Genomic DNA, 27,885 nt, shown 5'->3' with positions numbered 1-27,885 from the left:
TCTGGGGTTATATGTGTGTCTGAAAGATGAAAACATTGTAAAAAGATCAAAATACCCATGATGAGATTATGGACATTTTTGGGTGGACGAAAGCGGGGACAGTTATGAGACTTAGGGCCGTTCGGATACGCGGATTTTCGAATTTAGGTTTTAGTTTGAAAATAGTGTAAAAGAGGGTTCACGAATGTTGTCCTGACAATGTTTCTTGGATTTTTAGTAAGAAATCTAGGTTTTAGAAATCTCTCCTGCATCCTGAGACTTCTAAAACCTGGAGATATGGGAAGATTGCCTGCTCTCGTGCTGTCGGAAAGAAGGGCAAGAAATCCGAAAACGATGGATGGTCTCTTTCTTCTCCCATCTCCTATCTACGATTTTGAGGAAATCCAAGATTTTAAATCCGCGAATCCAAACTGTCCCTTTAGAATTTTAGAATTGCTCGACTAGAAAACAGGAATGGAAGGTGGAAGGAGAGAATGTCCAGGCCAGCTGGGGGAGAGAACTAAGTACAAAATTCGCCAAAAAGAAGGAACAAATCACCTAATTTCTATCTTAAGTAATGATCTTAGCCCCTTGTTGCATCAGGTCTCATCTAATAAGATTCAGGAAATTAGAACAACCGATTACCCCCGAGAATCTGTACGAGTATTCCAGTCTTTTTTTCATTGGAAAGTAATTTCGTCATTTCTGTTTTATCTCCGGCGAGATGATTTTTTTCGCCCCGTGTAGGATAATGCGCCCCCTTGTAGCGTGAATTGACTCTTTTTGAATGTCAAAATCAAGTAAAGAGTGGGGCGCATTATCCTACATGAGTGAAAAAATCATCGCCCTCATCTCCCTCTCTGTATATAGAGCCGTTGAGTTTAAACCTCACCACGTAACTCGTTCTAAATCATTCACATGGCATCTGCCGCTCTCCATCTCCTACCCATTCCCACCTCCCCATCCCAAGCCTCAAACCCATCAACTTCCAAAACCTCATCTCTCTCATCCCAAAACTCTCTTCAAGATCTTCTCCAAACAGTCCCAGACCTCAAATCTCTCAAACAAATCCATGCTCAAATCATCAAATCCCAAACCCCACAAACCCTCCAACTCACCAACAACCTCATCAGTCTCTACTCCCTCTTCAACCAATTAGACTTTGCAGAGCTTAGCTTCCAAAGAATCCCAATAAAACATTCCTTCACATGGAACATGATGATTAGAGGCTTCTCAACTCATGGATTCCCTAAAAAATCTCTACAATTCTACTCTCAAATGCTAAACTCCCAAACCCCACTAGACAAATTCACCTTCCCTTTTATCCTCAAATCATGCTCTGCAATCTCTGCATTTTCCGAAGCTCGCGAGGCGCATGGAAGGATCATTCGGATGGGGCTCGCCTATGATGTGTACATTGCAACCGCGCTTGTTGATTTGTATTTGAAAATGGGTGAGGTCAATGTTGCTCTCCAACTGTTTGAAAGTATTCCTCTGAAGAATGTTGTTACTTGGAACGCTATGATCGCAGGTTGTGCACATAATGGATTGGATAATGATGCACTGGGGTATTTTTGGCAGATGATGGAATTGGGTCTAGAGCCAAATTCATCTACTGTGGTTGCAATCCTTCCCGCCATTGCTCGGCTTGGTGCCATCAAGGAAGGGAAATTCATACATGAATGGATTGTAAACAAGGGTTTGGCAGTGAATGAATTGGTTGGTAATTCTTTGATTGCTATGTATGGTAAATGTGGTGAATTGGAGTATGCGCGAAAACTGTTCAATGAAATGATTGCAAAAACAGATGTATCTTGGAATGCGATTATCTCGGCTTATGCCCAAAAGGGGGTTGTTAGTGAAGCTTTGGAGCTCTTTCAACATATGCAAATTGAGGGAGTTCAACCTACTGCGATTACTGTAGCGAGTGTTTTACCAGCCTGTGCTGATCTTGTAGATCTTAAGTTAGGAATGAAGATTCATGGGTATAGTATTAGAAATGGGTTTGAATTTGATTTGGTTGTGAACACAGCTCTTGTGGATATGTATGCAAAATGTGGTTGCTTAGATGAGGCACAAAGGGTATTTAACGCGATGCCTGAGAGAAATGTGATTTCTTGGAATGCAATGATTAGTGCTTACGGGTTGCACGGTCGCGGAGAGGATGCGTTAGACCTATTTTTACGCATGCGACAAGAAGGGATTAAACCCAATCAGAGCACATTTGTGTCAACCATTTCTGCTTGTAACCATGCCGGTATGGTAACAGAAGGATTGAAATGTTTTGAGTTGATAAGCGAAGTGTATAACATTGTTCCCGAGATGAAGCACTATGCGTGTGTTGTAGATCTACTTGGACGGGCAGGACGTCTAAAAGAAGCGTATGATTTCATAGAAAAAATGCCTTTAGAGCCCGACGATGTGGTATGGGGCGCCCTCCTTGGAGCGTGTAGAATTCATAAGAATGTTAAGCTTGGGGAGATGGTGGCAAAACGAGTCTTTGAGCTCAACCCGGAGGAACCCGGGTATTATGTTCTTTTGGCCAACATATATGCAGCCGAGGGCAGATGGGATGATACACAAAAGCTTAGGGAAGTGATGAGGGATAAGAAGATAAAGAAGAAAGCCGGGCGCAGTTGCATAGAGGAGGGTGGCACTGTGCATTCCTTTATAGTGGGTGATTTTAGGCATCCTGAGTGGGAGAAGATTCATAAGAAGATGGAGGAGATAGGAGAGAGGTTGAGGGAAGAAGGGTATGTGCCTGATAGAAGCTATGTGTTGCATGAGGTGGAAGAGGTGGTGAAGGATGAAAGATTGGGTGTACATAGTGAGAGAATAGCCCTGGCTTTTGGGCTTTTAAAGATGGGCAATGGAGTCCCTATAAGGATAACTAAGAACTTGAGAATATGTGGGGATTGTCATTCTGCTTTTAAGCTGGTGTCTAGGATATATGGAAGTGACATTATTGTGAGGGACTCAAATCGATTCCATAGGTTTAAAGGAGGGCTGTGTTCGTGTAAAGATTATTGGTAAGCTTCAGAACTTGAAAGAGACAATACAACACGAGATGAGCCACATACGGCAGAGGGATGTAAAAAGCAATTGTTTTCTCCAATACTCTCAGAGATTCAATTTACCTTACCAAAGCTATCAGCACGAATTTGCCTATTCCTTCTATAGGCTAAGAGTCGCTCTAATCAAACAATTGTAATGAAGTTCATTCAGCAGCTTACAAATGTAAGACACAAGAGAAAATTGAGCATGAAACAACTCGACCCCAAGGAAACGTTAATGCTTACCCAGCGAAAAAAGTGTTAATGCTATATAGCCTAAATCTTACCTCGATTGGGCATCCATAAAGATATCAATCAGTGGCCTACAATAAAGATATCAATTCAATGGGCGTACTAGCTTGTTTAATTCAATGGGCGTACTAGCTTGTTTTTTTCTTTTTTAATTGCATACTGAAGACAAGATAGATTAGAGCATATATCAAAACATGGTTGCGTTGACATCATTTCCCTATAAAGAAGTGAACTTGTGTTGAGAGTAACATGGTCAATTTTTCAAATCAGATGAGTCAAAGAAGCTTTAAGGGAGACGATATTTTCACCCCCTCTGAAGTACGCATTCACCCCCTAGTAAAGTGCAAAACTTGGGCTTGACGAGAACTAGACCAAGGTAAAAAGGAGTCAACTCGAGTGAGTCCACATTGACTGTCGATTTAAGATATTTGGGAGTCGATTTATCACTCCCCAAACATTTTCCTTCCATACTTGCATAGAACAGGACTTTTGAGGTATAAAAACTCAGAAACCCAGCAACTCAATTGAGAAATCCTTAGCTACTTCCATGTTAAAAAGTTGTAACTAGCTGAATGGAAACATCAATCTATTTGAAACTGAAATGCCTACTTCATTGCAGCCACAAACAGACATAATCAGTGCCAATACATCCAAAACTGAAAAGTGCTCTCCAGTAACTGAGAATTAAAGCCATCAGCGGACACTAGGAACAGAACAGAACAAGTTTGGCTCTCCAGCCTATGAAATAAGGAAATAAGACTTCTAGGTATTGGTGGCTCTAGTGTAAATCTGCTGGCTGGAGCGAGCAGAAATCATCCTGATCGAACCTCTTGCCATTAGATCTTTGATTGCTCTCCGAGCGAGCGATCCGTTAACCTGAAAATGACATGCCAAACAGCTTTCCATTACTCAGTCATTGCCAAAACATGGTTATTTCAAAGTATCACATTAATGCAAAAAAATATATTGAAAATACTTGCTCTTCTAAATACTTGCTCTTCTAAATTCTAATACCAACCTTTGGAACAGCTTTTCAAAAAAAAAAAAAAAAAAATACCTACCTTGGAAACATCTGCTTAATTGACAGGCAATATACTGGAATAGCAACGGATATCCAAGACATAATTCCCGGATACATATTATTAAAACATACACTTGAAAGAAACCATTGAAGCATTCAGCAATATATCTCAAGAAAGCTTCAAGAGACAGCCCTACTGGGATGGATCTTTACTGGATCGAAACCGAAATTTAAACCTTGATTGCAGCAGCAATGAAACTCCAGGTCACCTCGCATTTGCTTTGACTTAACTAGCTAATTCTGGATTGAACTAAATTGTGAATAACATGACAAGTTTCAGTTTCTGGAATTGGAACCGGTGAAAACTCAGATCAGTAAATTCAGTTCAATACTGATTGGGTTCGGACTAAATCGAATCTTGTTTCCACTTCTACTCCACATTCAAAAGTAGAATGATAAAAGGTAGGAACTGAGAACCTTACATCGAATTTAAAGCAGATTCATGGAGGAAAGCTTCCTCAGCTCCTCAGAGCTCTCACAACCCTCAATTTCTTACAACATCAAGGAATGCTGAAAATTGCAGCATGGCTAGAACCTTGTCAACCATGAGCCACTTATCATGGTAATTAATGATAGCTCATGGGTAGTTTATGTGGAAGTTACAGCACACAGGTAGTTAAAATATAGTTACCGTGATAGCTAATGACAGGTCATGAGTGTTTACATGGTAATTAAATGACAATTAATTACACACCATCAAAGGTAGTTACATGGTATTAAATCCCAACTAAGGGACAGCTCGTCAATAGTTGATGTCGTAAGACTTTGCAACAATCTCTTCACATGTGACTATAATGTGCCTGTCACTTTTTCAAGGCCTTTTACTTCTTCCCTCTTGAAAGTTTTATAGCACACTTAGAGCACTTTTATTTCTTTCACCCTCTTTTATTAAAACATACTAGCTGACCTTGCCCTTTGACTCCTCAGCTGAATCCCAAGTCTACATCTCGTACTCCTCAAGGTTAAGTTCTAAGAAAGTGACTTCGGTGTTTTCCTACCAAGCTACTAAAACGATATGATTTTGAACTAAAATCTGACAATCCAATGAGATTCCTGCATATATTGATTTATGGATACAACATGTCACACTATACAAGATTTTATGACAAAATCAATAATGTGCCATCGTAAATATGTAGTTTTGAAGTTGATATAATCTTTTGAATTGAAGGAAGCCAAAATGGAATGTCAGTTATGAAAAGGTCAAATTCTTTCGATATAATGAATATTTTGAAACCTTACAAAGGCTATCCATCACGACATGGAAAAGCCAAGGAATTTTATAGGTGACTAGGATTTGATCTGGGGGATCACAATTCTATTGAGTTGCCCATATCTTTACTAATTCTCTTTCATTATTTTATAGTTCTTATAGATTTACAAAACGATACAATTAGGATTAACATCACAAAATTTTACCAGATTACAATATGATGTTGCAACTTGAATTCATGACACACAGCAAATACACAAGGAATCCTCCATGAACTAATTCTTTTTTTTTATTGACGATTCAAGTAATGATTGTTAACCATCAAATTGTGCAGAACTCTAGACAATGAATGTGGTTGATATATAAACTAGACCCACATCATAGAACCAATTTCTCTTTCTTACTAGTCAAGGATCACGGAGAAATGATATAAGTACTATGTGAACGCCATCAAAAGTTCTCCATTGATATAACTCCTAACAAACCTAACAAATAAATGCAAAAACCAGAATTTTTACACCCATCTTGACAGGTTACCTCTTACATGAACCCATATGTTCCCAAGAGCACCTTGACTCAACCATATGCAATCCTACAGATGATCTTCATCAAGAAGTGGTATTCAACACAAGAAGCACTACTAAAGGCCCTTTTCAGATCATAAATCAAAGAAACTAATCTAGAACACAAACGAAAATCCCCAATTCTTCTATTCAAAAGTGGAAAAGTGGACCATCACAAGGCCATTCTTCTATTCAAAATATTCCCAATTGTGAGCCCAATTTCCTAATCTAGACAGGGTATGAAAAATCAAATAGGGAACCTCTCCTAAAAGTGGCATTTACCCTTATCAGCTAAACAAACCAAACACAATTCTACGCGCACAAACACATGCACATCCAGATTGATATATATATATATATATGTGAGGAAAGTTTTTCTAGTCGGCCGACTAGAGACGCTTCTCTAGTCCGCCGACCAAAAACACAGTGGGCCCATGTTGTTTGGATGATCCAAAGCATTCATTTGATGGCCCCTATCATAGATAAGGTGTGCCCAAAAAATCAACTCCATAGGATCATCCTAGCCCTTCGATTTGTGGAGGTTAAAAATGGACAGTGGAAGTTAAAAACACAGTGACCCCACGTTGTTTTGATGATCCAAAGCATTCATTTGATGGGCCCTGACATAGATAAGATGTGCCTAAAAAATCATCTCCATAGGATCATCCTAACCCTTTGATTTATGGAGGTTAAAATGGACGCGTATAAACTCCACAAATCTTTCCATTTATAACCTCCACAAATCAAAGGTTTAGGATGATCCTATGTATCTGATTTTTTGGGCACACCCGATCTATGCCAGGGCCTATCAAATGAATGTTTTGGATTATCCAAATAATGTGGGCAAACTGTGTTTTTGGGTCGGCGGACTAGAGAAGCTTCTCTAGTCGGCCGACTATATATATATATATGAGGAAAATGATTGTGAGCTTGAAGCTTATATAGCTTATATGAGCTTGAGGGCCAAAACACATGGGTCCCACATTTTTTGTGGTGATCCAAACCATTCATTTGCAAGGCCCCATCATAGATAGGGTGTGTACCAAAAATCAGCTCCATTGGATCATCCTAACCCCTCCAAAAGCGGAGGGCAAAAATGGGCAGATTTGTGGCAAACGGTGTCTGTCCATTTTGCCCTCCACTTTTGGATGGGTTAGGATGATCCTATGGAGCTGATTTTTTGTACACACCCTATCTATGTAAGGGTCTTTTAAATGAATGCTTTGGATCATCCTAACAATGTGGGCCCACGTGTTTGGGCCTCAAGCTCATATAAGCTATATGAGCTTCAAGCTCACAATCATTTTCCTCATATATATATATATATATATATATATATATATATATATATATATATATATATATATATATATATATATATATATATATATATAGAGAGAGAGAGAGAGAGAGAGAGATACCCTCAATCTATCGGACAATATTGAAGGAGTGATGAGCTTGTATTTGGGAACTTCTATAAGAAGCTTGTCATAACTACCCTGATCGAATAGAACCATATTATTCACCTTCTCCTTCTGCTTCCCTTTGCTCCATTTCTGCAAATGAAACCCCCAAAAAACTCAGAACAATCAAATGACTTCCAGCATCAGTACAAAAAGCTAATTTATAACCAAAACAATCATCTAATACATTACAATCTGAAAAATAAAACTCAAAATCATCACTTGGAATAACTTCCTTCCAAAAAAAACCCAAATATCTACAGGCATGGTGAAAACCCTAACCCTAACCCATTACCTTCTTTTTCTGTTTTCCGCCACCGCCAGATTTAGCAGGCTTGGAAGATGGAGGCGGAGCCTTTTCCTTCTTAGGCGCCTGATCCAAAATAGGAGGAAAAGAAAAAACGATAAACCGCCATTAAAGTGAAAGAAAAAGCTGTGACGAAAAAAAGAAGAAGCAGAAATCGAAGCAGAAGGAGCGAAATAGAGGATACAATGTCATTTAAGCGTAGCGTATGATTTAGAGAAGGTTTTGACTACCATTATGCCGAGGCTATTCCTAGGGCTTCAGATCGGACGGAGCCTCTCGCAACGGTGGAGCTGCTAGGGTCTCGCGACGAAGAGAAGCTTTTATTCCAAGGAACAAATCTAGGGTTTTGATGCGCACTAGGCTAGGCCACATTGAAAGTCTACAATGAATAATGTTTATTTTCCCCCTTTTTTTCCTTGAGACAGCCCTCTTTTAGTGTAGATCATTTAAAATGTGGTCCTTACTCATCAAAACAAAACAAAACAAAAAACTCCTTTACGACACCCATTTGGTCGTGGCCACCTCTGACAACTTTGGCATCTTCGCATTTTATGTCCTCGAGATCACCCCCTTTCCCTAGAAGACAGTATATTCTGTTGGCTGATTGAAACTTCACTCCTAGGATGACACTGTCAAGGCCGGCACCATAAATCGCCCTGCCACCATTCAAACCATCAAAAGAACATGCCTCATGCATTTACATTTTCGTCTGGAACCCCCCATTACACCTTCTGCTTCTACTCCGCTCGTCTAGAGGTTGTGGCTTCCTTTCATCAACTGGATCAATCATATGACTGAGTTACTCCTGTTTATCTCGAAAATGTAGACACTTTACCACAACCTACAACCACTAGCATTGGTCCGAAATAGCTTTGCCATGAAAAAATTTATTCAGATATGACATTGTGCATCCACTATGGATAGCTGAGGTCAAGCAGAGAGGTAGACCGATCAATTTCGTCCACTATGAATAGTTGACGACAAGGAGAGAGGTGGAACGGTCAATTTCCATTGTACATCCCTTCATCCCATAGCGACGGGGTTTGAGCCTCTACCTCAATTGGTTAAGGCTTTGGTTTTCAACCTTTAGGTCGAGGTTCAACCCTAACTTACCTATAAACAAACAAGCAAACACAACGTTATCGTTGGATGGGACTGGTGTTATGAAGACACAAACTATTTTGCACACGACGGTTGCCCCCACCTTGTTTTGCATACCAAATTGAGCCTTGATGATGGGCTCCATCATCTTCTTCATATGATATATCTGCACCCACAGAGGTCAAGATCAGGGGACAAAAGAAGTTCACAAAAAATTTGTGAACTTCTTTTTCGGTGCAGTAATTGATTGGGGACTCTCCACAATCGGCTGTCATAATCTAAAACAAACAAGCACTAGTGTAGCATTGACTGTAGAGGGGCGGGAAGGATTGAAGGGGCCTGATTGCCGACTAAGCTGACCCATGCAAAGAAAAGAAGCGAATTTATCATTTCCCAAAATTTAAGGGATTTGGAAACATTCGGGCCCGCACACAATGGAGGATGACCTTAAACAGTTAAACCATCAAAAGTGGAGGGGCCCTTACCAAGGATAAATGGACAACGTTGGAAGGGAGCAGAAAGTTAGCAGTAGTCTAGCGGATAGCAAAAGGAGTAGTTTATTACATGGGATTTGCTAGGGACCATCTTAGAAGACACACTTCAGGGACGGGCTGTTGAATGAGAGCAGCCAGATAGGCTTACTTTTTGTCTTATTCATTTAATTAATCGGCTGCTGCTCTCTCATGCAACAGCTGGAAATGCTTTCTCCTATGGTCCCTAGCAAATCCTATATTACTACCACGCCAATTGATAATGAAATTGAAATATCCACCCCCATTTTCTTCCCATACCACCCCCATACGTGTTACCGGATAATAGAGTGTAGAGAAGGGTGGGGTGGCCTTGGGGAAGAAAAAGGACAAATATATCACTTTCCAAAAGAGTAGTCATAAATACACTTAGAAAGTGGCGGCCCGATGAACAAAAGGGGGCTAATATATCAATTCCCTAGTTTTATTAATTTATTAGAAGTTTAGAACCTTAGGGATGCAAGTTTGGCCCTGTCAGCCCTGACCCACCCTTAGCCCGAACAGGGTCAGGGCTGGATTTTCCAACCCTGATGGTGGGTCAAGATTCATTTTTTTAGACCCTGACTCAGGTCGGGTCGGATTCTGTGTTAATGCCTCGGGTACCCTGACCCGGCCCGACCCTAAGTTTTTTATTATAGAATTGAACCATCTGTGCATGTTTCTTTTGCTAATGTTTTCTATTATCTTGGATTGATGTTTCTTTAGATTATTATTATTAATTGTCTCTGTTGCCATCATATTGTTGAATTCATATTGTCTTATTTTGTTCCCTTTCTCTGTTTATTGATCATTTTGTTCTATATGATAAGTGATTGCTTTATTTTTGGCACTCTTAACGGGTATTTGCACTAGGGTCAATTAGGGCCGGCCCTGCCCAATCAGGGTGGGCCAGGGCCAGCACTGAGCTCTGTAGGGCGAGCAATGGGTTGAGGTTTTTCGGCCCTGACTCAGGGCGGGTCAGGGTCAAGATAATGGGTTCCAGAGTTAGGCTAGTCTAGGGTTTTGAAAAACCCGACCCTATTGCAGCCCTACTGCAGACCAAAGAGAATGTATTAAAGAAAAAGAAAAAAATGCCAATATCAGCTCCCTAATTAATATTCCCCGATTGATTGATTTCCAAATTAAATCGCAACCTCTGTATCCAAAGAGGAACTTTTGCTAAGCCCCCGAGATAATTTATCGTCAAAGAGAACACATGGCAATAAATTGCAGTTCATGAAACCAATAGAGAGTTTTAAAATAAATAAATAAATTCCAATTTAGGATACTTAAATTCACATTTTAAAATAAAAAAAAAGCTGTGGGACAAAATTACTATTGATCAAAATTCAAAGCTCTGAAGCTTTTTTAAAAACATGGACATAGTTTAGGTATGCGTAGGATTGCCGGATTCATGATTTATGTCTCTTTCAACTTCTTTGTTACGGCGAAGATGGTTGCAGCAACGACCACGATTACACTGGAAATTATAATCACCGATTTTAGCGTCTGAGCTGCATCTTTCATCTCGGCCTCTTTCTTCTCGACCTCTTTCTTCTCGACCTCGGCTTTTTCCTTCAAATTCAAATAAAGCACATTTTAGCACCTAATAAGGGGATTAACTGAGAAGAAAGGATTGATGGGAACTTCAACAAGAGAATGGTGGTAGTGGTGGTGATGTAGGATTGGGAAAGAGAAACTTAAACAAACTCTAATACATAAAGTCTATACATTTAGGCAAATAGATTCCTTGAAAAATAAAAATCCTAAAACTAAAAATATGAAAATAAAATCCTAGAAACTAAATAACATGGAAATAAATCATCATGGGCAAATACGCCTCTTGTTGGACCTACAATCTAGGGCTGCACAAAAAACCGGCCAAACCGATAAACCGGACCGAACCGGGCCTTTTGGTTCGGTTTTTCTCGGCATTAGTTCGGTCACGGTTTAGAATTTTACCAAAACGGTTTTATAGTTTTAATCCGAAAATTAACCGAATCGAGAAAGTGAGGGATCTTCATTTTTGTCTCATGAGAGAGAGAGAGAGAGACGGGGAGAAACATATTTAAATCTTCTTCTTCTTTTTTACAGATAAACGTATTTAACTACTTGATTTGTGTTTAACTACTTGATTTGGATTTGTATTGGATAAACCGTGAACGAACCGGTCCAAATCGGTTTGGTTTGGTTCAGTTATACCCCGGATCAGTTTGATTACGGTTTGGATTTTCTCCAAACCGATGTGATTGGTTTGGTTAAAAAAAAAACTCCCTAAACCGAACCGGACCGGACCGTGTGCAGCCCTACTACGATCTACATTAGGTGGTAGTACAATACTTGTCTATGGAGGACCATCGTCACTTTGCTATAATGCATTTCTTTCCCCCATAAAATCGTGACAATCAGTCGATAAAGGTAATTGTTTCTCTTCGTTTCCTTCATTTTCTCACCACTTGAGGTTTGAGCGAATAGACTGAGACCATCCGATCAAGATCATGTGGGGTGTCTTAGAATCCTCTTTAAGATCAACGGTAACCGTTCCGATTTCATGTCAAAAAATGTTATGCTAATGATCATTAAGGTGTGCCTAGAAAAATGGTATGCTAATCATCAATGTTAGGATTTTTCCCTGTAATGATCATCCTTAGGCACCCACATGTATCCGATCTGCCCGTTGATCTAATTAATCAGGGTTTCTAAGGCTATGACTCATCCATGTGCTGACCCCAGCAGATCAACTGTTCAGATCGATCAAGAGTGGGACCCACCATGCCATAGTGAGTGTGCCACAATGTATCAATATGATATGGCATGCGTCGAACAAGAATTGCAGATTTTCCTCTTCCAGATAAAATTAATCGTTCAAGGAATTGAGTTACCTTGAGCTCCTTGGATGAAGCCACGTCATCGGACACAGGATCCACCGGAAAGTTTTTGGGCTTTCCGGTATGTAATTCTCCTTCAGCATCAGCCACCGGAAAAGTAAAATCTACTTCTATTCCTTCTGAGAACGCCATTTTCTCGCCTGAAACTCACCGGAAATTTTTTAATCAAGTGGTCTTCGTTCCTTTCTTTTTCTTTCCTTCTTTCTTGAGAGAGAGAAGAGAGAGAGAGCGGGGGGTCTTTGTTGTTATGGGTGCAATGGGGGGCATCGACACGTGGATCAAACGTGGCAGTATTGAGGACACGCGTCCGCCGCGTAGCCATTAGAAAAATGACACGATAAAGTGGTAAAACGAATTTTTTCTGTTTTTGATAGCGTCGGTTAAATCTGTTGGAACCAATTATGTGTGCAATTACGAAACTACCCATTATTATGGCATGAAGGGTGAGATTTAGGGGGAGAAGATGGTCCTATGATTATTGTATGTCCATGATCCGAACCGTTCATCCGTTGAGATTCCTACAACGTGGAAGTCACAATGAACCGTTTGAATGGTGGCTTACAAATGGAGATAACTAGAATAACTGTCAACTGATTGGGCCCAAAAGATGAACGGCTCAGATCGTATCCAATGCATTGTGCATCAGACAGATTTCTGATTTCCGCACCATCTTAATGGTTTTAGAACCATTTATCCTATGGATGGGTCATGGTCTGAAAATCGTACTCAATGGACAATCCTGCCCTTCTGATCAATGTGATTTTTGCTTGCTATGATCTACTACTATTGCCTGCTAAATCTAGTAAATGAACGGTTCAGAAACCAATAGGATCGGATGATCTTAGACATCCGATTAAATTTGGAGCACTGTTCAATCTTTAGTGAGTCCAACTACACAGTCAAATGATCACCATTGAGATCAATCCTAACAATCAAAATCAGGTCCTGCACGTGTAATCTTGACTGTTGATCTGATGGATTATATTGAGGGGACCCACATGGTTCAGTCCGAGGCCGAGCAAGAGAACCCATCTATAAGTTTAAGGCATACAAGAATTAAAGCTTTAGATTCTCATGGAGGAACCATAAAAAAGGACAAACAGATCGAGGGGCTAGGATCATCAGAGGTGAGGACAAAGAGCAATGGACTGGATTTAGTCTTTTGCTGGGACTCGATCACATCCACACGTCACACAGGGGTCCAGTGAGCCTCTCTTCTACATTTCCACTTTTAATTGTTCATTCATTTAGGCTGTGAGAGAGAGAGGGAAGGAGAGAGGGAGAGAGAAGGGGAAGGGGGAGATACTTAATATGAAAAAACGAAGTGACCCTACGTTACCACATTTCTGGGCTGTAGAAGATCCAAAGTAAGGTTGCCAAGTAGACGGTTCAGATCAATCACCCATTACACTGTAGAGTAAAGCAAACTCCTATGCATTTTGCATCAGCTGTTGATCACTAACTCCAATCCTGACCATCTACTCTTGAAATGACATCAAAACAATGTGCAGACAATGCAATGCTTTAATAAATACACAGTTCAGTTAAGATCACACAAGGCATGATAAAGTTGGGTACATCAGCTTCAGGATGGTTCAATTTTCTGGATAGAGGCATTTGTATCAACTGAGAGAGATTTCTTGCAGAGAAAAAGGCTTTTGGTGACCCTACCCCTTGTAATCAGAACAGATATACAAACAGAATGAAGAAACCGAAAACTGACCTGCAGTGATAAGCCGAGCATTCTCGGAGGCTGTGTTAATCAGAAGCTGGCTTTCAATTCTTGGCACCAAAACCACGAGGACCCGGCCTTGTCGGTGCTGAATCTGCAAACTGCCTCCTAGATTCTGATCTCCTTCTCCTTCTTGCAGTTCCAGGAGGGGCCTGAAAAAAAGTTTAGAATAGAGGGAACATAATAGCACTATGTTAGAACATATTCAGCTATTATACTATATACAATATGGTAATGCAACTTATAATTAGCTAAAAATTATGTATAAAAAAATCCTGGCAATTTCAGAAATACCGTTAATTCAGTTGCGCGTACATGATTAAATAGAGAAGTTCCCACTATTACAAAATAACCGAAAAACACTTCTTTTTGTCATGACCAAAGCACCCGCACACTGACTATGTAAACATGAGGACATAACTTCCTGGAAATGATAAATGAAGATGCAGTGTACACTGCAGCAAGCTCTGGTTTTCGCTCATGTGGAGCCGGGCTCATGGATGACATCAACTGCTTTGATTGATTCTACACGAGCACCGCTACATAGGGCCGATCAGAGTGCTGCTTTTTTTTTATATTAATTTATACTTCCATGCAGCCTTTCCTATATCATCCGGCATGATGTGCAATTTTTCTAATTTGTTGGGCATTATTGCCTTTTAATCTGAAATTCTTGGCTAACGTTATGGTGCTGTTCACTGTTAAAAAACTTCCCAAGTTAATCATCACGACACCTGAGTCAACTTGGTTTTGCCATGGCCTAGTTCTCGTCTGAGTCTAAGATATGGCTCGTCTGAGTCTAAGATATGGCCTACCAAGGTCATAAAAAAACTCCTTTGACTCGCTCGATTTAAAGAAAAATGACTGTGTCAGTCATTGACTTGCCCAAGTCGACCCCTTTTTACCTTGGCCGAGTTCTTGTCAAATCCAAGTTTCTAACACTCATGCTGTTAATATGGAAATCTCAAGATACAGTAACCTTTTCTTTTCGAGTGAGATTGTCTGACATATGTGCATCTGGGTTTCTACAGGGTGCACGTGCCATACGCATGCGATAATGCAGCTGTGGACATAGGTGTTGCATGATCGCATACGATCATGCATACATTACTGCATTAGAAGGAAATAAAGGAACCTTTTGTTCAGCTTTAAGGGCCTCCTCAAGATTGCTCAATGCAGGGATTGATCCTCCTTCCATCGCCCCCATTAAGTTCTTCATACGCACACGCATTTGGAAGAGTTGTGCCACAAGTTGACTCACCTGAAACAATTTAGTAGCTGACATTTTATCATGTGTAATGGAATCATATTTGGTTTGTTGGGACATGCTAAGATGAGCCCGAGGTTATCTAAGATTTATACTAGTCTAGTTCATCAAAAAGCATAGAAGCTAAGACGAAATGTACCTGCTGCTCAGTTTTCCCAGAATCCATAGCAATTCTCTTCCTCCTCACAGGTGATTCTGCTAACAATTCAGGTTTTTCTCTTTCCTCTGCAAATAAGAGCAAATATATGACTGATTCCAGATGAAAGAAATGCACGCACAGTCACCCTCATCGAAATCAATGGACTAGGTACATAGTTCATTCCTCATGAATCAACTCCATGTCATACAAGCATTCTGCAGAAGCAAGACATCCTAACATGTAATGCATAAGCAAGCGATTGATACACATACGCCTACTCAAATGCTTTCTTGACAAATAAAATTGTCTTGCTCGCATGCTAGGGAATTGAAATGGTTAGATACAACCACTCAAAAACTACCTTTATCAAGCACAAAAGAGTACCATTAGAAAAGCAAATGCTACTTAGAAAGAAGCCAACACCTTATAGAAAAAAAAGCAGAAAAGAGATGAGTATGAATGATTAATGGTTACATGACTTCGCGTCCTAAATCAGATCTCAATCTATGCGGCGGAAAAGAGATGGGTTATACTTCTGATTTAAAAGGACCATGTTGATAAAGGTTCCTAGTTTATGAGTTGCATTGATTATACACTTCTTTCTTTGGCTAATCCTCAGTCGAAAATTATTATATGCTTCTATTTTAATACTGAACACATCTTATTCAAGTGAATGTATGGAATCAATTTAGCCATAAAACAAGAAAGAAAAACACGCTGCATGAAGCACACCAACAATTTCCAGACTGAACTGTTTGAACTAAAATTTTATCTGGCACAGAAAAAATAGACAACAAGTTTTAAGTATGTCTTCAAGATAACATCATTTTCAGAGACAACAGAGAGGTACTACATACCGGGAGTCATTACCTTGATCATTGCTCCCATTATCTTTAAGCTTTTCTCAAGTTTTAAGTGAATCTTCAAGATAACAACATTTTTAGAGACAGAAGAGAGATGTTACATACCAGGAGTCATTACTTCAATCATTGCTTCCATTATCTTCAAGCTTTTCTCGGCTTCACGAATCTGTGCAGGAGTCACCTGCTCACATAAAAAATTATTGAAAATTTAGTAGTAATTTATGTTTACTACTCTAATCAATAATTATTTATAGCAAACCAGATGTTCGGAGTTTCAGTCTTTTCGCCATTTCAAAGTCACAACTGACAGTGAAGGAATGGGTCATCCTTTCCCCATTTATATGCTTTCAATGTAAAAAAATAAGGAAAACATGCCAACACAATCAGCAACCAATGATATTGAAGTTCAAGAACAAAGAGGAAACTAAGGAACATATACCTTTCCCATTCCTGGGATCATTCCAAGTACACGGGTCATAGAACCCATCCGTGCAACAGCACGGGTTTGTTTTAGGAAGTCATTGAAGTCAAATTTCGCACTCATTATTTTCTTCTGCAATTCTTCAGCATCTTCTTGCCGCATCTACTTACATAAATCAGTTTAGATTTTAGAATCATATCCTATAATCACCCTTTTACGGAAAATATAAATTGACCATCACTCACAACTTCTTGTGCCTTCTCCACAAAAGAAAGAACATCTCCCATTCCCAAGACTCGTCCAGCCATGCGATCGGGGTAGAAAGGTTCAAGGTCTTCCATGCGCTCTCCACGCCCAACAAGCTTGATTGGCTTTCCTGACACCTGATCATTGACATTACATAAGAAAAAAGGATTGCAAAATGTTATCATAAGTAAAATGAGTGTTAGTCTGTTCTGAATTGATGAAATAAACATGCAATTAAGATGGTAAACAGTGGATAGTGAGACATAATGCTGATTAACAACAACAATAGTGATGCTATTTTATGACAGCTAGAGCTAGTTTCCAACAACCATCCCCATGCATGTGAGACACAGCCAAAGATCACCTGGAAAATTTCTACCTATAAATTGTGTGAGGATATAGTAATTCCACTAGGAAGAAGGGAAATGGTTGTTGTAGTAGAAGGAATAGTTCAGTGGAGCATGAATGAAAAGGATAAATAATCTCACAGGGTATGATAGCTTCCCATAAGAATATATGATGCAGGTTCTCACTCAATTTTATTTATTTTTATTTTTTTTTGAAAGTTTATGATTCTAAAACATGCCAAGAAATAGTTGGGTGGCAAATATAACTTTAGAATACTTGAAACGAGCGAAGCTTCAATTATGCATGATGTATAAGAACAGATTATAAGGTTCTGGTGGTATTAGAAATGAACGTGCATACAATAAAGAGAACACAACCAGCAGATTATAAAAATAGAGGTGTTTCTAAACAACGGAAAATTGCTGAACTAAGAAATTCCTTACTAGTGAATCTGGAATCTAGAATTTCCTTTCAGAGAGACAGTAATAGTCAATGTGATCAGTTCCACATTTCCATATTACCTAAGTACAGTTGCATGGCAATATAGATGAGATCAATTACTATGCCAGTGAAATACAATTATAGAATAAAAAGATATAATAGGGGAATTTCCTAATGTAATGGAAAAGCCAAACCTCTCTGACACTTAAAGCTGCTCCACCTCTAGAGTCTCCATCCAGTTTAGTCAGTATGGCACCAGTAATCCCAATCTCAATATTGAATGCTGTGACCAAGGCTGCAAAAGAGACCCCAAGAGAGAACAAAATGAGAAGAGGAAATTTGGTACATTGTAATTGGTGCAAAAAACTATCTTTCAAGAACTTCATCAAGAATGTAGTGATTTAATATGTTTTATCTAAGACAAAATCAAGATTTGGCACATGGAACTTTATAGATGGTCCGAGCATTTGACAAACCCAAAGGGATACCAGGTCAAGTATGCAAATAGGCTTATACATCTTGAAACACAGACAAGATAAACCAATTCATGCCTTTGCTGCTACCAAACCCAAGAATGAATCCTATCACCCTAGGAGAAAACAACAATGGACATCCAACTTTTTCAGTTAACCATGTATAGGTGAAACTGTATGTTCTTCATAGATCTAAATATTATTTCATTTTCAGTTCTTAAAATGAAACTAAAAATACCTGCAGCTTCTTGGCCAGTCATAGCATCGACCACAAGCAGAACTTCTGTGGGATTTACTGCCTTCTTTACTTCCTTCAACTCATCCATCATTGCTTTGTCTATCTGATAAAGAAAACGCCAAATCAGCTCACATCAGGCAGTCAAGAACATATTACATTTCAAAACCCAATCGGCTTGATCGAGTAATCAACCAAGTCTATTGAGTCCAACTTGAGAACTCATCAAGTCAGAGTCGAGATTTGAACTCATTACATGGATAAGTCATTCAATCATGGGATCAATCCCAGTAATAGTACTTTGACCTTCATACGTTACAAGCATTTCCATACAATGCACCTTCGTAGCAATCCAGACTACATCCCTGGTTTCTAGAAAGCTAATTTTTTATAGCTTATTTAGAATTTTGAATTTGTATTAGAGTTGGTCGTTCATGATATCTTCATTAAAAGGACAGAACAAACCTCAACAAAAGCAATCAATCTAAGTCAACATAAACAAGTAAACGGAAAGTAAAATCTTTCATAGAACCTGAAGTCTTCCTGCAGTGTCCACTATGACCACATCAGCCTTCTTCTTTTTGGCCTCTTCCACACCCCTTCTCGCTATTTCTGAAGGCTTTATGTCAGTTCCTTCCATATAAACGGGCACATCCACCTGTCACAAGCTTTCACTGAATATCAGCATCGATTGGATGATTTACAGGTCAAATTGACAAGAGAACAAGAAAGGTACATCATTATTAATGCCATGAAAAGAACAAATTCATAAATTAAGGAAGATCGATTCCATATGCAGATATTGATGAAATAAATGGTTAAAAATAAAACGATACTCAGCGGTACATCCCATTTTTTCTATAAACTAATCCAATAGAGTTGGACATGTATCATTTAATCGAAATTTTTAGGACTGGGAAGTGAGCTGTTTCTGGGACTGGGAAGTATCAAGATTCATTTCAATGTCTGGAAAACTTGTTCCGGGAGTTACTCGGCCAAATAATTTCTTTCGAGCACTATTTTTGAAATAGTTCAGTATTCAATGTTGCCTGACAACTGAGGAAAAGAGCTGTACTGCTGCCGCACACTTGTATTGAGTCTATGGACTATGAAATCCCTCAGAAAACCAACATTTTAATCACGTGGAAAGAACTATTGAATTAAAAAGATATTTCATAAGTGGACAAATTGAGCAAGAACTCTTTCAAAAGCCTAAGCTTCAAGATCCCTGGCATATGATGCCTAACCACTGATTATGAACAAGATCTGCCAAAATACACAATTTCATCATTCAAAATGGTTTAATGCCTTGCAAGAAAAATCTGAAAAAGACACATAAAGAAGCGGTAAAGATCCGATATACCTGTTTGCCCAAAATTACAAGTTGGTCAATTGCTGCAGGTCTATATACATCTCCTGCAATCAGCATGCAACTCTTTCCCTGTACTATGTGTTATATCAATCAGTGTCAATAGGGTACTAGGATACATGGAGATATAGAGGATTAATAATAATAAAATTTCAAAGGGCCTTTGGAGCACACCTGTTTCTTAAGATATAATGCCAACTTTGCACAAACAGTAGTTTTTCCAACCCCTTGAAGTCCTGCCAGTAATATAACTGTAGGACCAGACTTCGCAGAAACCAGTTCAGATACTTCTCCACCCATCAGCTTCACCAGTTCTTCGTGTACAATCTGCACAGTTCCGGAATCGCACTACTTGTTAGTCACTTTTCAGCATGTGGTGCTATGTTACTAATGAATGATACTGTCCTCGGAAAAATACATAGCACCACCATTGCTTAAACTTCTGCACAAACACCACTTGTTGAATGTGATGACACTAACGATCAGAAATATATAAAATTATCCAATATGAGGGTTCAAAACCCCTAACTTGGACCCATAATTAGACCTTGCTGAGTCAGATTTGGACTTAAAAATGACTTGGCAATCAGGAACATGCTGACTACTTGTGGTTGTTACTTGCAGTTGGCTGGGTACCTTGAACTTGGAAATAGTTATCTCAGACCAGGTTAGACCAAGTTTGCTAAAACTTTACTGAAGTTGAATATCTCAGGTTCAGACGACTCAAGGACAACAAACCAACCCAGATTAAGCACCTATATGTAGGTAGTGTGATATTAATGACATTATGGATATAATGTCACTTCTAATGATACTTCTGATATCATAAAATAAAATTATCAAATAACACATCATAAAGTTAATCAAAATTAGCTCAATTTGAGATTGGAAACTGAATCTTGTCAAAAGACTTGGCCTGTGCCACCATCTTTGCCATGTTTAGCAGATTGGACTAGACTGCATGGTGCATTTTTTTTAATCAGACTCGTGACTGATAGATTGAAATGATTGTAATAGGAAAGCTTCCTGATGCTTATTAAGAATTATGGGAGGAAGAACCTTTCATTTGGTTTAATTGATTCACTCTGTTTAATTGAATTTTCTGTTTCATGCAAGCATTAAAAAAAGACAAAGAACATCAACTAGACATTAGATATGCCCACCTTCACTAATTGCTGATCAGGTCTCACGCCTCGAATCAAGCCAACACCAACAGCCTGTTCACTTACTGCCTGCACGAACCTTCTCACAACTGGCAGGCTCACCTGTACCCAAAATGAGCATTATCTGTTTATCTTTTGGTAGCAGAAAATAAAGACAACAAAATAAAACTGAACACTTCAGATGAACTTACATCTGCTTCGAGAAGAGCTCTCCTGATCTCTCGCATAGGCTCAACAATGTTCTCCTTGGTTAAAACATCTGTAAGATGAAACATCATAAATTACAAAAGAGACACCTAGTACCAATTCAAACACTTGGCATGGACTCGATAGAGGCCTGACTTTGAGAGTTCGAACAGCTTAGTACTAGATTTAGTTTTTTTCTGCGTAAAATGCTTCTGCAGTTTGACTTTTCAAGTACCCAATTAGGCTTCTTTGAGGGTTATGAAAGCTGAATTCTCCGATTAATGCGACCAGTGCAAATTGAGTTGAGCTTGCTTGGAAATTCGAGTTCATGAGCACTCAATTGAGTGTTTTAAATCTAAAAGGGCCTATGTAGCAAGATGCTTAAATTTTCAAGTATTCATCAAGGTTCTTTTTTTTTCAACCTTTCCTCCAACTTTCCATGCTTAAAATACTTATATGAAATCTCATCTTTGAGCACACAACCATGTTTTTATTCATTCATTTATTTTTAAAAGCCAAGTTACCCCTTTAACTCAACCTAAGCTTGGCTAGGTCGAGCTAGCTCATCGGTTCTTTCAAATACTCCATCGAACTTTAAACACACCAAATCCAAAATATGAACCACAGAAATATCTCAATGAAAGGAGGCACCTCATACCAATTCAAACAAGGTTTAAGAACTCAAAACTTGACTTGGAGTTGATGGTGGCCTGCGTTTGATAGCTCGAACTTAGTTGAGTACTAGATTTAGTTTTTTTTTTCCAAGTGTAAAATGCTTCTGCAGTTTGACTGTTCAAGTACCCAATTGAGCTTCTTTGAGTTTTAGGTTTAAGAAAACTGAGTTATCACATTAAGGCGACAGTGCAAATTGAGTTGAGCTGGCTTGGAAGTTCTTGAGTACTCAATTGAGTGTTTTTAAATCTAAAAAGGCCCATGTATCAAGATGTTTAAGTTTTCAAGTATTCATTAAGGTTCTTTTTTTACTTCAACAAAATAAGTTCCCCTCTCCTACCATTCAAAAAAAAAAAACCTTTCCTCCAACTTTCGACCCTTAGAATACTTATGTATTCTAATCTTTGAGCAAACAACCATGTTTTTATTTATTTATTTCTCAAAACCAAGTTACCCTTTTAACTCAACCTAGGTCTTGAATAAGTCAAGCCAGCTCGTTGTTTCTTTTAAGTACTCCATCGAACTTTAAACACACCAAATCCAAAATAAGAACCACAGAAATATCTCAATGAAAATCAAAAGAGCGAGAAAGAAAACAAAGAACAATAGATGAAACATATCCCACCATAACTTGTGTGCTCGTGAGTTTATGCAGAAAGAAATTTCGTTGGAGAAAAAAAAGGAGTTCGTGGCGCTCCCTCCCTAGGTTGATGGAAACCCTAGGCAGGGAGGCGGCTCTCTCTCTCTCTCTCTCTCTCTCTCTCTCTCTCTCTCTCTCGTCTCCTCTTTCTTTGATTTTTGAGCCTCGCCCTCTCTTTCTTGTCTCTCCCCATTGCTGGCCCCTTCCCGTCTCCCTCTCTTCCTTTGTTTGTTTTAGTCTCTCCCTCTCTTTCTCGTTTCTCCCCATTGCTGGCAAAAGTTGAGCCATGGAGGCCGGATCTGGAACCATGGAGGCCAGATCTGGAGTATGGCTTTTCCGTGGTGACTAAATCTGGGGCCGTGGAGGCCAGATCTTGGGTCGTGGAGGCCGGATCTGGAGCTGTGGAGGCCATGATGCTGGATCTGGAGCCGAGGAAAACCGCGAAGGTTGCCGGAGGCCTTGAAAGGCCGTGGGTTCCTGGATCCAGAGTTATGGAAGGCCGGCTATAGGCGAAGCAATCTTATTTTTCAGGCCGAGGATTACCGGAGGATGTGGATTGCCGGATTAGCAATGGGGTTGATGGGTTTGGCTGTAGGAGGCTGTGGTATCCGGAATCAAGATCATGGGTGGTGGCCTGAGGACGGGCATGGTGGCCAGTGGCAGTGGTGGTTGTCGGATCTTGATGGTGGTGGTGGTGGCTGAGACTCCCCTGGAGGAGATGTTTTTGTGGACAAAACGGAGGTGGGACTGGAGGTGGTGACCGTGGTGATTGGTGGTGGTTCAAGGTGGAGGCCGTCGGAGATCCGATGTTGCTCGGTGGTTGGCTATCGTGCACGGTGAGGGCGCACGATAGCTCTTGATTTTTTAGCGGGATTTTTTTAAATCGAATTCGGGATGTGGTGGAGAAGTCGGTGTGACGTGGCAGGTCACGATCTTGACTTGGGAGCCCCACAATATGGCATTTTTGTTGGATTCGATACAATTAAGGCTATTGGGTATTGTAAAGGGTAATGGGTTTTCTTTTGGGCCAAGGAGAATGCTCCTGGGCAATTCATACTATGTAAATCTGGTGGGACTACCGGTCCCCATTGTAAAATTTGCTGGTACGAATATATTTGTCAATTTTTAAAAAAAAATTAAAAATAGATGAAACATATATGGAGTGAAGGGCTATAACGACTACATTGGCAACATGCAGGACTTCTGTTATATTTGAGAATACTACCAATATCCCACTCAATAAATCAAAGTATTTCAACAATTACACCAATTGCAACATTGAATTCTTTGGATTTAAGCACCTAGAAAAATATAACCATTGTCAGAGATTTGTTTACTCTTAGTTTTCAATTCCATTTCAGACGCCATTCTGTTTTTGCTCCATGGTTGGAAGGTTCCGGTGTTCCTTTTTGGAAAAAAAAACAAACGTTCCTAATGTGAAAAATAATGTGGTAGAGCAAAACTTTGAGAGAAAACACAAAAAATGATGCAAAAAGGTCCTCTTCAACCTCCATTTAAGGTTTTTAGAAAACAAAATACATTCTAAATGCAACTAAAAGAGGGCTTTTGATGAATTTAAACCCTCCAATTCAATTAGAAGGGGTAAAATACCTTAAATATCCCCATTTTCGTTGAAAAATCTAACAAAAAAGGGCAGCCCAGTGCACGAGGCTCTCGCCATTGCGGGGTTGGGGGAGGGCTAGATGTACACAGCCTTGCCCCTGCTTTGCAGAAAGGTTGTTTCCATGACTCGAACCCGTGACCACCAGGTCACAATGGAGCAACCTAACCGTTGCGCCAAGGCTCGCCCTCTATTGAAAAATCTAACAAAAGGGGGCAAAATTAAAAAAAGATATGATGTGAGAAATTTCACTACATTTTTTTGTTGGTTCCAGAAAGAATATCTGATACATCCAGTCGGAATTTTTGTAATTCTGACCATAGTGTTCCGTGCAGATTTCAGTTCCGGATTCCATTCCTGATCAGATTTTTTCGTAAATCCTCTCCAGAGAAGAATGAAATTGGCAAATAAGGACCTACTTGATCCTATAGTTCCTATTCTCATCATTCTTGTTTCTCTCAGTAACTTCATTGTTGGCAAGTAAGCATTTTTAACAAAGCTTTCTTTGGACTTGTTTCAAAATAGTCTAGAGGAAAAAACATTCTCCTATTGCCTTTTTGAACTGTTTTGGATGCCCAAAATTTATTCCCACATTGCTTAGGAAGACTAAGCTGCAAGGGCTTATAGGATGAGGTTATTTTCCTACAGGTAATAATCCATGAAATAAGCCAAGTTGGGATGTAGTCATTGTATACCTGCTTGTGTTGTGTGCTCAATTCAGATTAAAATTGTATACATAATTGAGAATTCTTATCTCTGAGATTTATCTGTTTGACAGTTAGCAAACATAACTGAACTTACATTAATCGTGAATTGGTCACATAATGCCATTTTCCAACTACATTGAATAAACTATACAATAATGCAGCTGGGTTTGATCAACAAGCCTCATATTTCACGAGTTAAATCCATGCTTATCTATTTAATAAAAATAAAATAAAATATAAAATAAAGAGAATCTGATAGAACACCGTTCTATCATAAAAGAAAATAAGGAAGAAGATGATAGAAAAAGGGAAAGAATGAGCTAATTCGAGGAAACTTGGGTCTCCAATGAGTTAATTCGAGGAAACTCAACCTCCAATATGCAAATTGCACTTGCCCAAAAGCCATACGGCATCTACATTATATAGAAATTAGGGAAAGCAGAATAAGGAAATAGAAATCATCAGAATAGGTAAAAGGAAATAAAGAAACCTAATATAAGATAGCAATAACATAAATAAGGAAAGCATCTAATTAAGGAAATATATTCCTATAAGAATAAAAATAAAAAACTAACCTTCTCCTTTGAGTTTGCTCCAAGCAGCTTCAAGGCCGCTTGTTAACTGCCCGAACATTTCCGCCTTTACGGTCAAACATATTTCTCTCTTAACACTCTGACTCTTGTAATTAATCAAACTCCATACCTGTCTCTGTATTCAAAAAGGAAAAAAAGAAAAAGAAGAGAAACCCTAGTCAGAAGTCGAGAAATTTGTAAATTTGAGATTTCAAGAAGAAACTACGAGAGAGTGATGAATCGCAAACATGATGCTATAAAATCAAATGTTTTTTAGGTGAATCGAATTCGAACAGAAATTATTTTTTCCTTGGACTTACTGTAAATCGATTTTCCACTGAGAGGGTAGAACCCTTCCAGGAAGAGGATAATTTCGCTGAAAATCGAGGTTTTGAGGCGCTTTTCTGATACTGGAAACCTCCTCCATTTGCAGGTAGAGAAGTAGAAGTGTTGTGGAAATGGCGGGAGGCAACTGCTGAGAATGGGGCGGTTTCCATTTTTTCGCGCTCGCGAGAGAGATTAAGGATGAGAAGGGAGAGAAAAGGCTCTCTGCAACTCTGGTTTTTATGTTATCGCTCCAGCACCCAAACGCAATCACGATATATTCGACCCCATTTGTTTGTAGAGCCACCCCCTCTGGTTTAAAGAGAGTAGTAAAAAATTCTCGAAGTGGTTGTCCAGGGAAAAAAATGGATAAAATGTGTCGCTTCCTTTATCCGTTCCCAAAAAATTGCATTAATCAAACAATCTTGAAATGATTTATTCGCCCTCTTTTCTTCCCTTAGACACCCACTTCCAGTAGGGGTGTTCATTATTCGGTTAGAACCAAATAACCGAATTGGTTCGGTTCGGTTTCGGTTTTTTTTTTTTTTAATTAGTCTATTCGGTTACGGTTTCGGTTATCTAAAAAAAAAAAAAAAATTGGTTAACCGAAATTATGATAAAAACCATTATTTTTTCAAAAAAAAATGCTATATGGGCACTCCGTAGGATGATCAAAACCGTCCATTTGATTGATCACAACTTAATTAGGTTGTGCTCAAAAAATTCGGTTTTGATTCAGTTTTTCAAAATTTCGGTTCGGTTTCGATTACCGAAATTATTTCGGTTATCAAATTTTGGTTATTTCGGTTCGATTATAACCGAATAACCACCCCTAACTTCCAGTATAAAAAGAAGAGCCATGAAGTCATAAACACATTGTAGATGAGTGGCCCGGGAAAGAACAGAGGGCAATACATCACTTTGGAATCCCAGTTTAATTTTAGGGAAAAGATATGAGCCCAACCACGTTTTAATAATTGCACTATCTACTCTTGTCGTTTGAAGACTAACACGATGTCTGATGAGTGGAGGAAGAGTACATTAGTACCTATTTATAAGAATAAAGTGGATATTCAGAGTTGCACCAATTACCGGGGAATTAAGCTAACGAGTCACACCATGAAGCTTTGGGAGAGGGTAATTGAGCATAGACTAAAAAAAAGACTAAGGTGTCAGAGAATCAGTTTTGGCTTCATGCCTGGACGATCGACTATGGAAGCTAACTTTTTATTAGGCTGTTTATGGATAGATCTAGAGAAAAAAAATGACCTTTATATGATTTGGAGAAAGCGTATGATAGGGTTCCTAGGAGTGTTACGTGGTGGGTCCTTGAAAGCAAAAAAGTGCCTATTAAATATGTTGATGTGATTAGAGATATGTATGATGGAGCAGTAACTAGTGTTAAAATCACGGATGGCACGTCTTGTGAGTTTCCAATTACAATAGGAATGCGCCAAGGATCAGCTCTAAGCCCTTATCCTTTTACGCTAGTTATGGATGAGCTTACAAAGGGTATCCAGGATGAGGTGCCGTGGTGTATGTTATTTGCAGATGACATAGTATTAATCTACGAAACCAAAGCAGGAGTAACTATTGTATTATAGTTATGGAGAAATACTTTAGAATCCAAAGGTTTTAGACTGAGTAGGACTAAGACAGAATATATGAAATGCGGCTTTAGTAATGTAAGGAGGCTGGACGATGATGTAGTAAATATGACTGGACAGAAGGTACCTAAGAGGGATATCTTTCGCTATCTCGGTTCAATTCTACATAAGGAAGGAGAGATTGAAGAGGATGTTAACCATATAATAAGAGCAGGTTGGTTGAAGTGGAAGTTTGCCTCAAGAGTTCCATGCAACCGTAAAATCCCTACCAAGCTGAAGGGAAAGTTTTATAAAACAGCTCTGAGGCCAGTTATGTTATACGGCTCAGAATGTTGAGCCACCAAGAAGTAGCATGTGCATAAAATGAGTGTAGCAGAGATGTGATTGCTTAGATGGATGTGGCCACACAAATGTTAGATAGAATTAAAAATGAAGACATTCGTAAAAAGG

The 27,885-nt window shown here is 39.2% G+C and overlaps 3 protein-coding genes and 1 pseudogene across 5 annotated transcripts; 1 reads left to right on the top strand and 3 right to left on the bottom strand.

Moving 5' to 3' along the window:
• The first annotated feature begins 897 nt into the window (after positions 1–897).
• Positions 898–3,012, top strand: LOC143876364 (putative pentatricopeptide repeat-containing protein At3g49142 pseudogene; annotated as a pseudogene).
• An 859-nt stretch (positions 3,013–3,871) lies between these two features.
• Positions 3,872–8,314, bottom strand: LOC143877530 (small ribosomal subunit protein eS25y-like). Its single transcript, XM_077379635.1, has 4 exons — positions 8,142–8,314; positions 7,900–7,977; positions 7,563–7,697; positions 3,872–4,160 (listed from the first exon to the last, which is right to left on the bottom strand). Exons 1-4 carry the CDS (start codon positions 8,142–8,144, stop codon positions 4,047–4,049), a joined length of 330 nt encoding a protein of 109 aa, XP_077235750.1. The 5' UTR covers positions 8,145–8,314; the 3' UTR covers positions 3,872–4,046.
• Positions 8,315–10,769: 2,455 nt separating this feature from the next.
• LOC143877529 (uncharacterized) lies at positions 10,770–12,620 on the bottom strand. Its single transcript, XM_077379634.1, has 2 exons — positions 12,404–12,620; positions 10,770–11,096 (listed from the first exon to the last, which is right to left on the bottom strand). Exons 1-2 carry the CDS (start codon positions 12,539–12,541, stop codon positions 10,941–10,943), a joined length of 294 nt encoding a protein of 97 aa, XP_077235749.1. The 5' UTR covers positions 12,542–12,620; the 3' UTR covers positions 10,770–10,940.
• Positions 12,621–13,748: 1,128 nt separating this feature from the next.
• On the bottom strand, positions 13,749–26,092 carry CPSRP54 (chloroplast signal recognition particle 54 kDa subunit). 3 transcript variants are annotated; one of them, XR_013250662.1, is made up of 16 exons: positions 25,825–26,092; positions 25,508–25,640; positions 21,298–21,365; positions 21,107–21,208; positions 20,118–20,270; positions 19,938–20,015; positions 19,107–19,232; positions 18,578–18,680; positions 18,061–18,161; positions 17,077–17,214; positions 16,850–16,993; positions 16,516–16,591; positions 15,548–15,633; positions 15,277–15,402; positions 14,133–14,293; positions 13,749–13,887 (listed from the first exon to the last, which is right to left on the bottom strand). XR_013250662.1 is itself a non-coding variant. In XM_077379632.1 (15 exons), exons 1-15 carry the CDS (start codon positions 25,999–26,001, stop codon positions 14,186–14,188), a joined length of 1,719 nt encoding a protein of 572 aa, XP_077235747.1. In that variant the 5' UTR covers positions 26,002–26,092; the 3' UTR covers positions 13,916–14,185. The 3 variants fall into 3 exon arrangements, 1 of the variants encoding a protein (XP_077235747.1); XR_013250661.1 differs by lacking the exon at positions 13,749–13,887 and adding an exon at positions 13,916–14,012; XM_077379632.1 differs by lacking the exon at positions 13,749–13,887 and having other exon boundaries at positions 13,916–14,293.
• Between the last annotated feature and the right edge of the window lie 1,793 nt (positions 26,093–27,885).

The sequence above is a fragment of the Tasmannia lanceolata genome, unplaced genomic scaffold, assembly GCF_043159265.1.
Source record: "Tasmannia lanceolata isolate RefF3 unplaced genomic scaffold, GAP_Taslan_0.1 ptg000005l, whole genome shotgun sequence".
Lineage (NCBI taxonomy): Eukaryota > Viridiplantae > Streptophyta > Magnoliopsida > Canellales > Winteraceae > Tasmannia > Tasmannia lanceolata.
The sequence above is the reverse complement of the archived record's forward strand: the minus strand, read 5'-3'. Positions and strand labels throughout refer to the sequence as shown.

Bases quoted from the DNA above. Each gene is read 5' to 3' on its own strand.
- LOC143877530 (XM_077379635.1), bottom strand. The intron at 7,698-7,899 runs GTAATGGGTTAG...TTTCATTTGCAG, and splicing joins GCGGAAAACAGAAAAAGAAG to AAATGGAGCAAAGGGAAGCA. The intron at 4,161-7,562 runs GTATCTCTCTCT...TGTCATTTTCAG, and splicing joins TATTGTCCGATAGATTGAGG to GTTAACGGATCGCTCGCTCG.
- LOC143877529 (XM_077379634.1), bottom strand. From the start codon at position 12,541: ATGGCGTTCTCAGAAGGAATAGAAGTAGATTTTACTTTTCCGGTGGCT. The intron at 11,097-12,403 runs GTAACTCAATTC...TTGAATTTGAAG, and splicing joins CTTCATCCAAGGAGCTCAAG to GAAAAAGCCGAGGTCGAGAA.
- CPSRP54 (XM_077379632.1), bottom strand. From the start codon at position 26,001: ATGGAAACCGCCCCATTCTCAGCAGTTGCCTCCCGCCATTTCCACAAC. The intron at 19,233-19,937 runs GTATATCGGATC...AGCTTGTGACAG, and splicing joins TTGTAATTTTGGGCAAACAG to GTGGATGTGCCCGTTTATAT. The intron at 14,294-15,276 runs GTTCCTTTATTT...ACTTTTTTTCAG, and splicing joins CCCTTAAAGCTGAACAAAAG to GCCCCTCCTGGAACTGCAAG.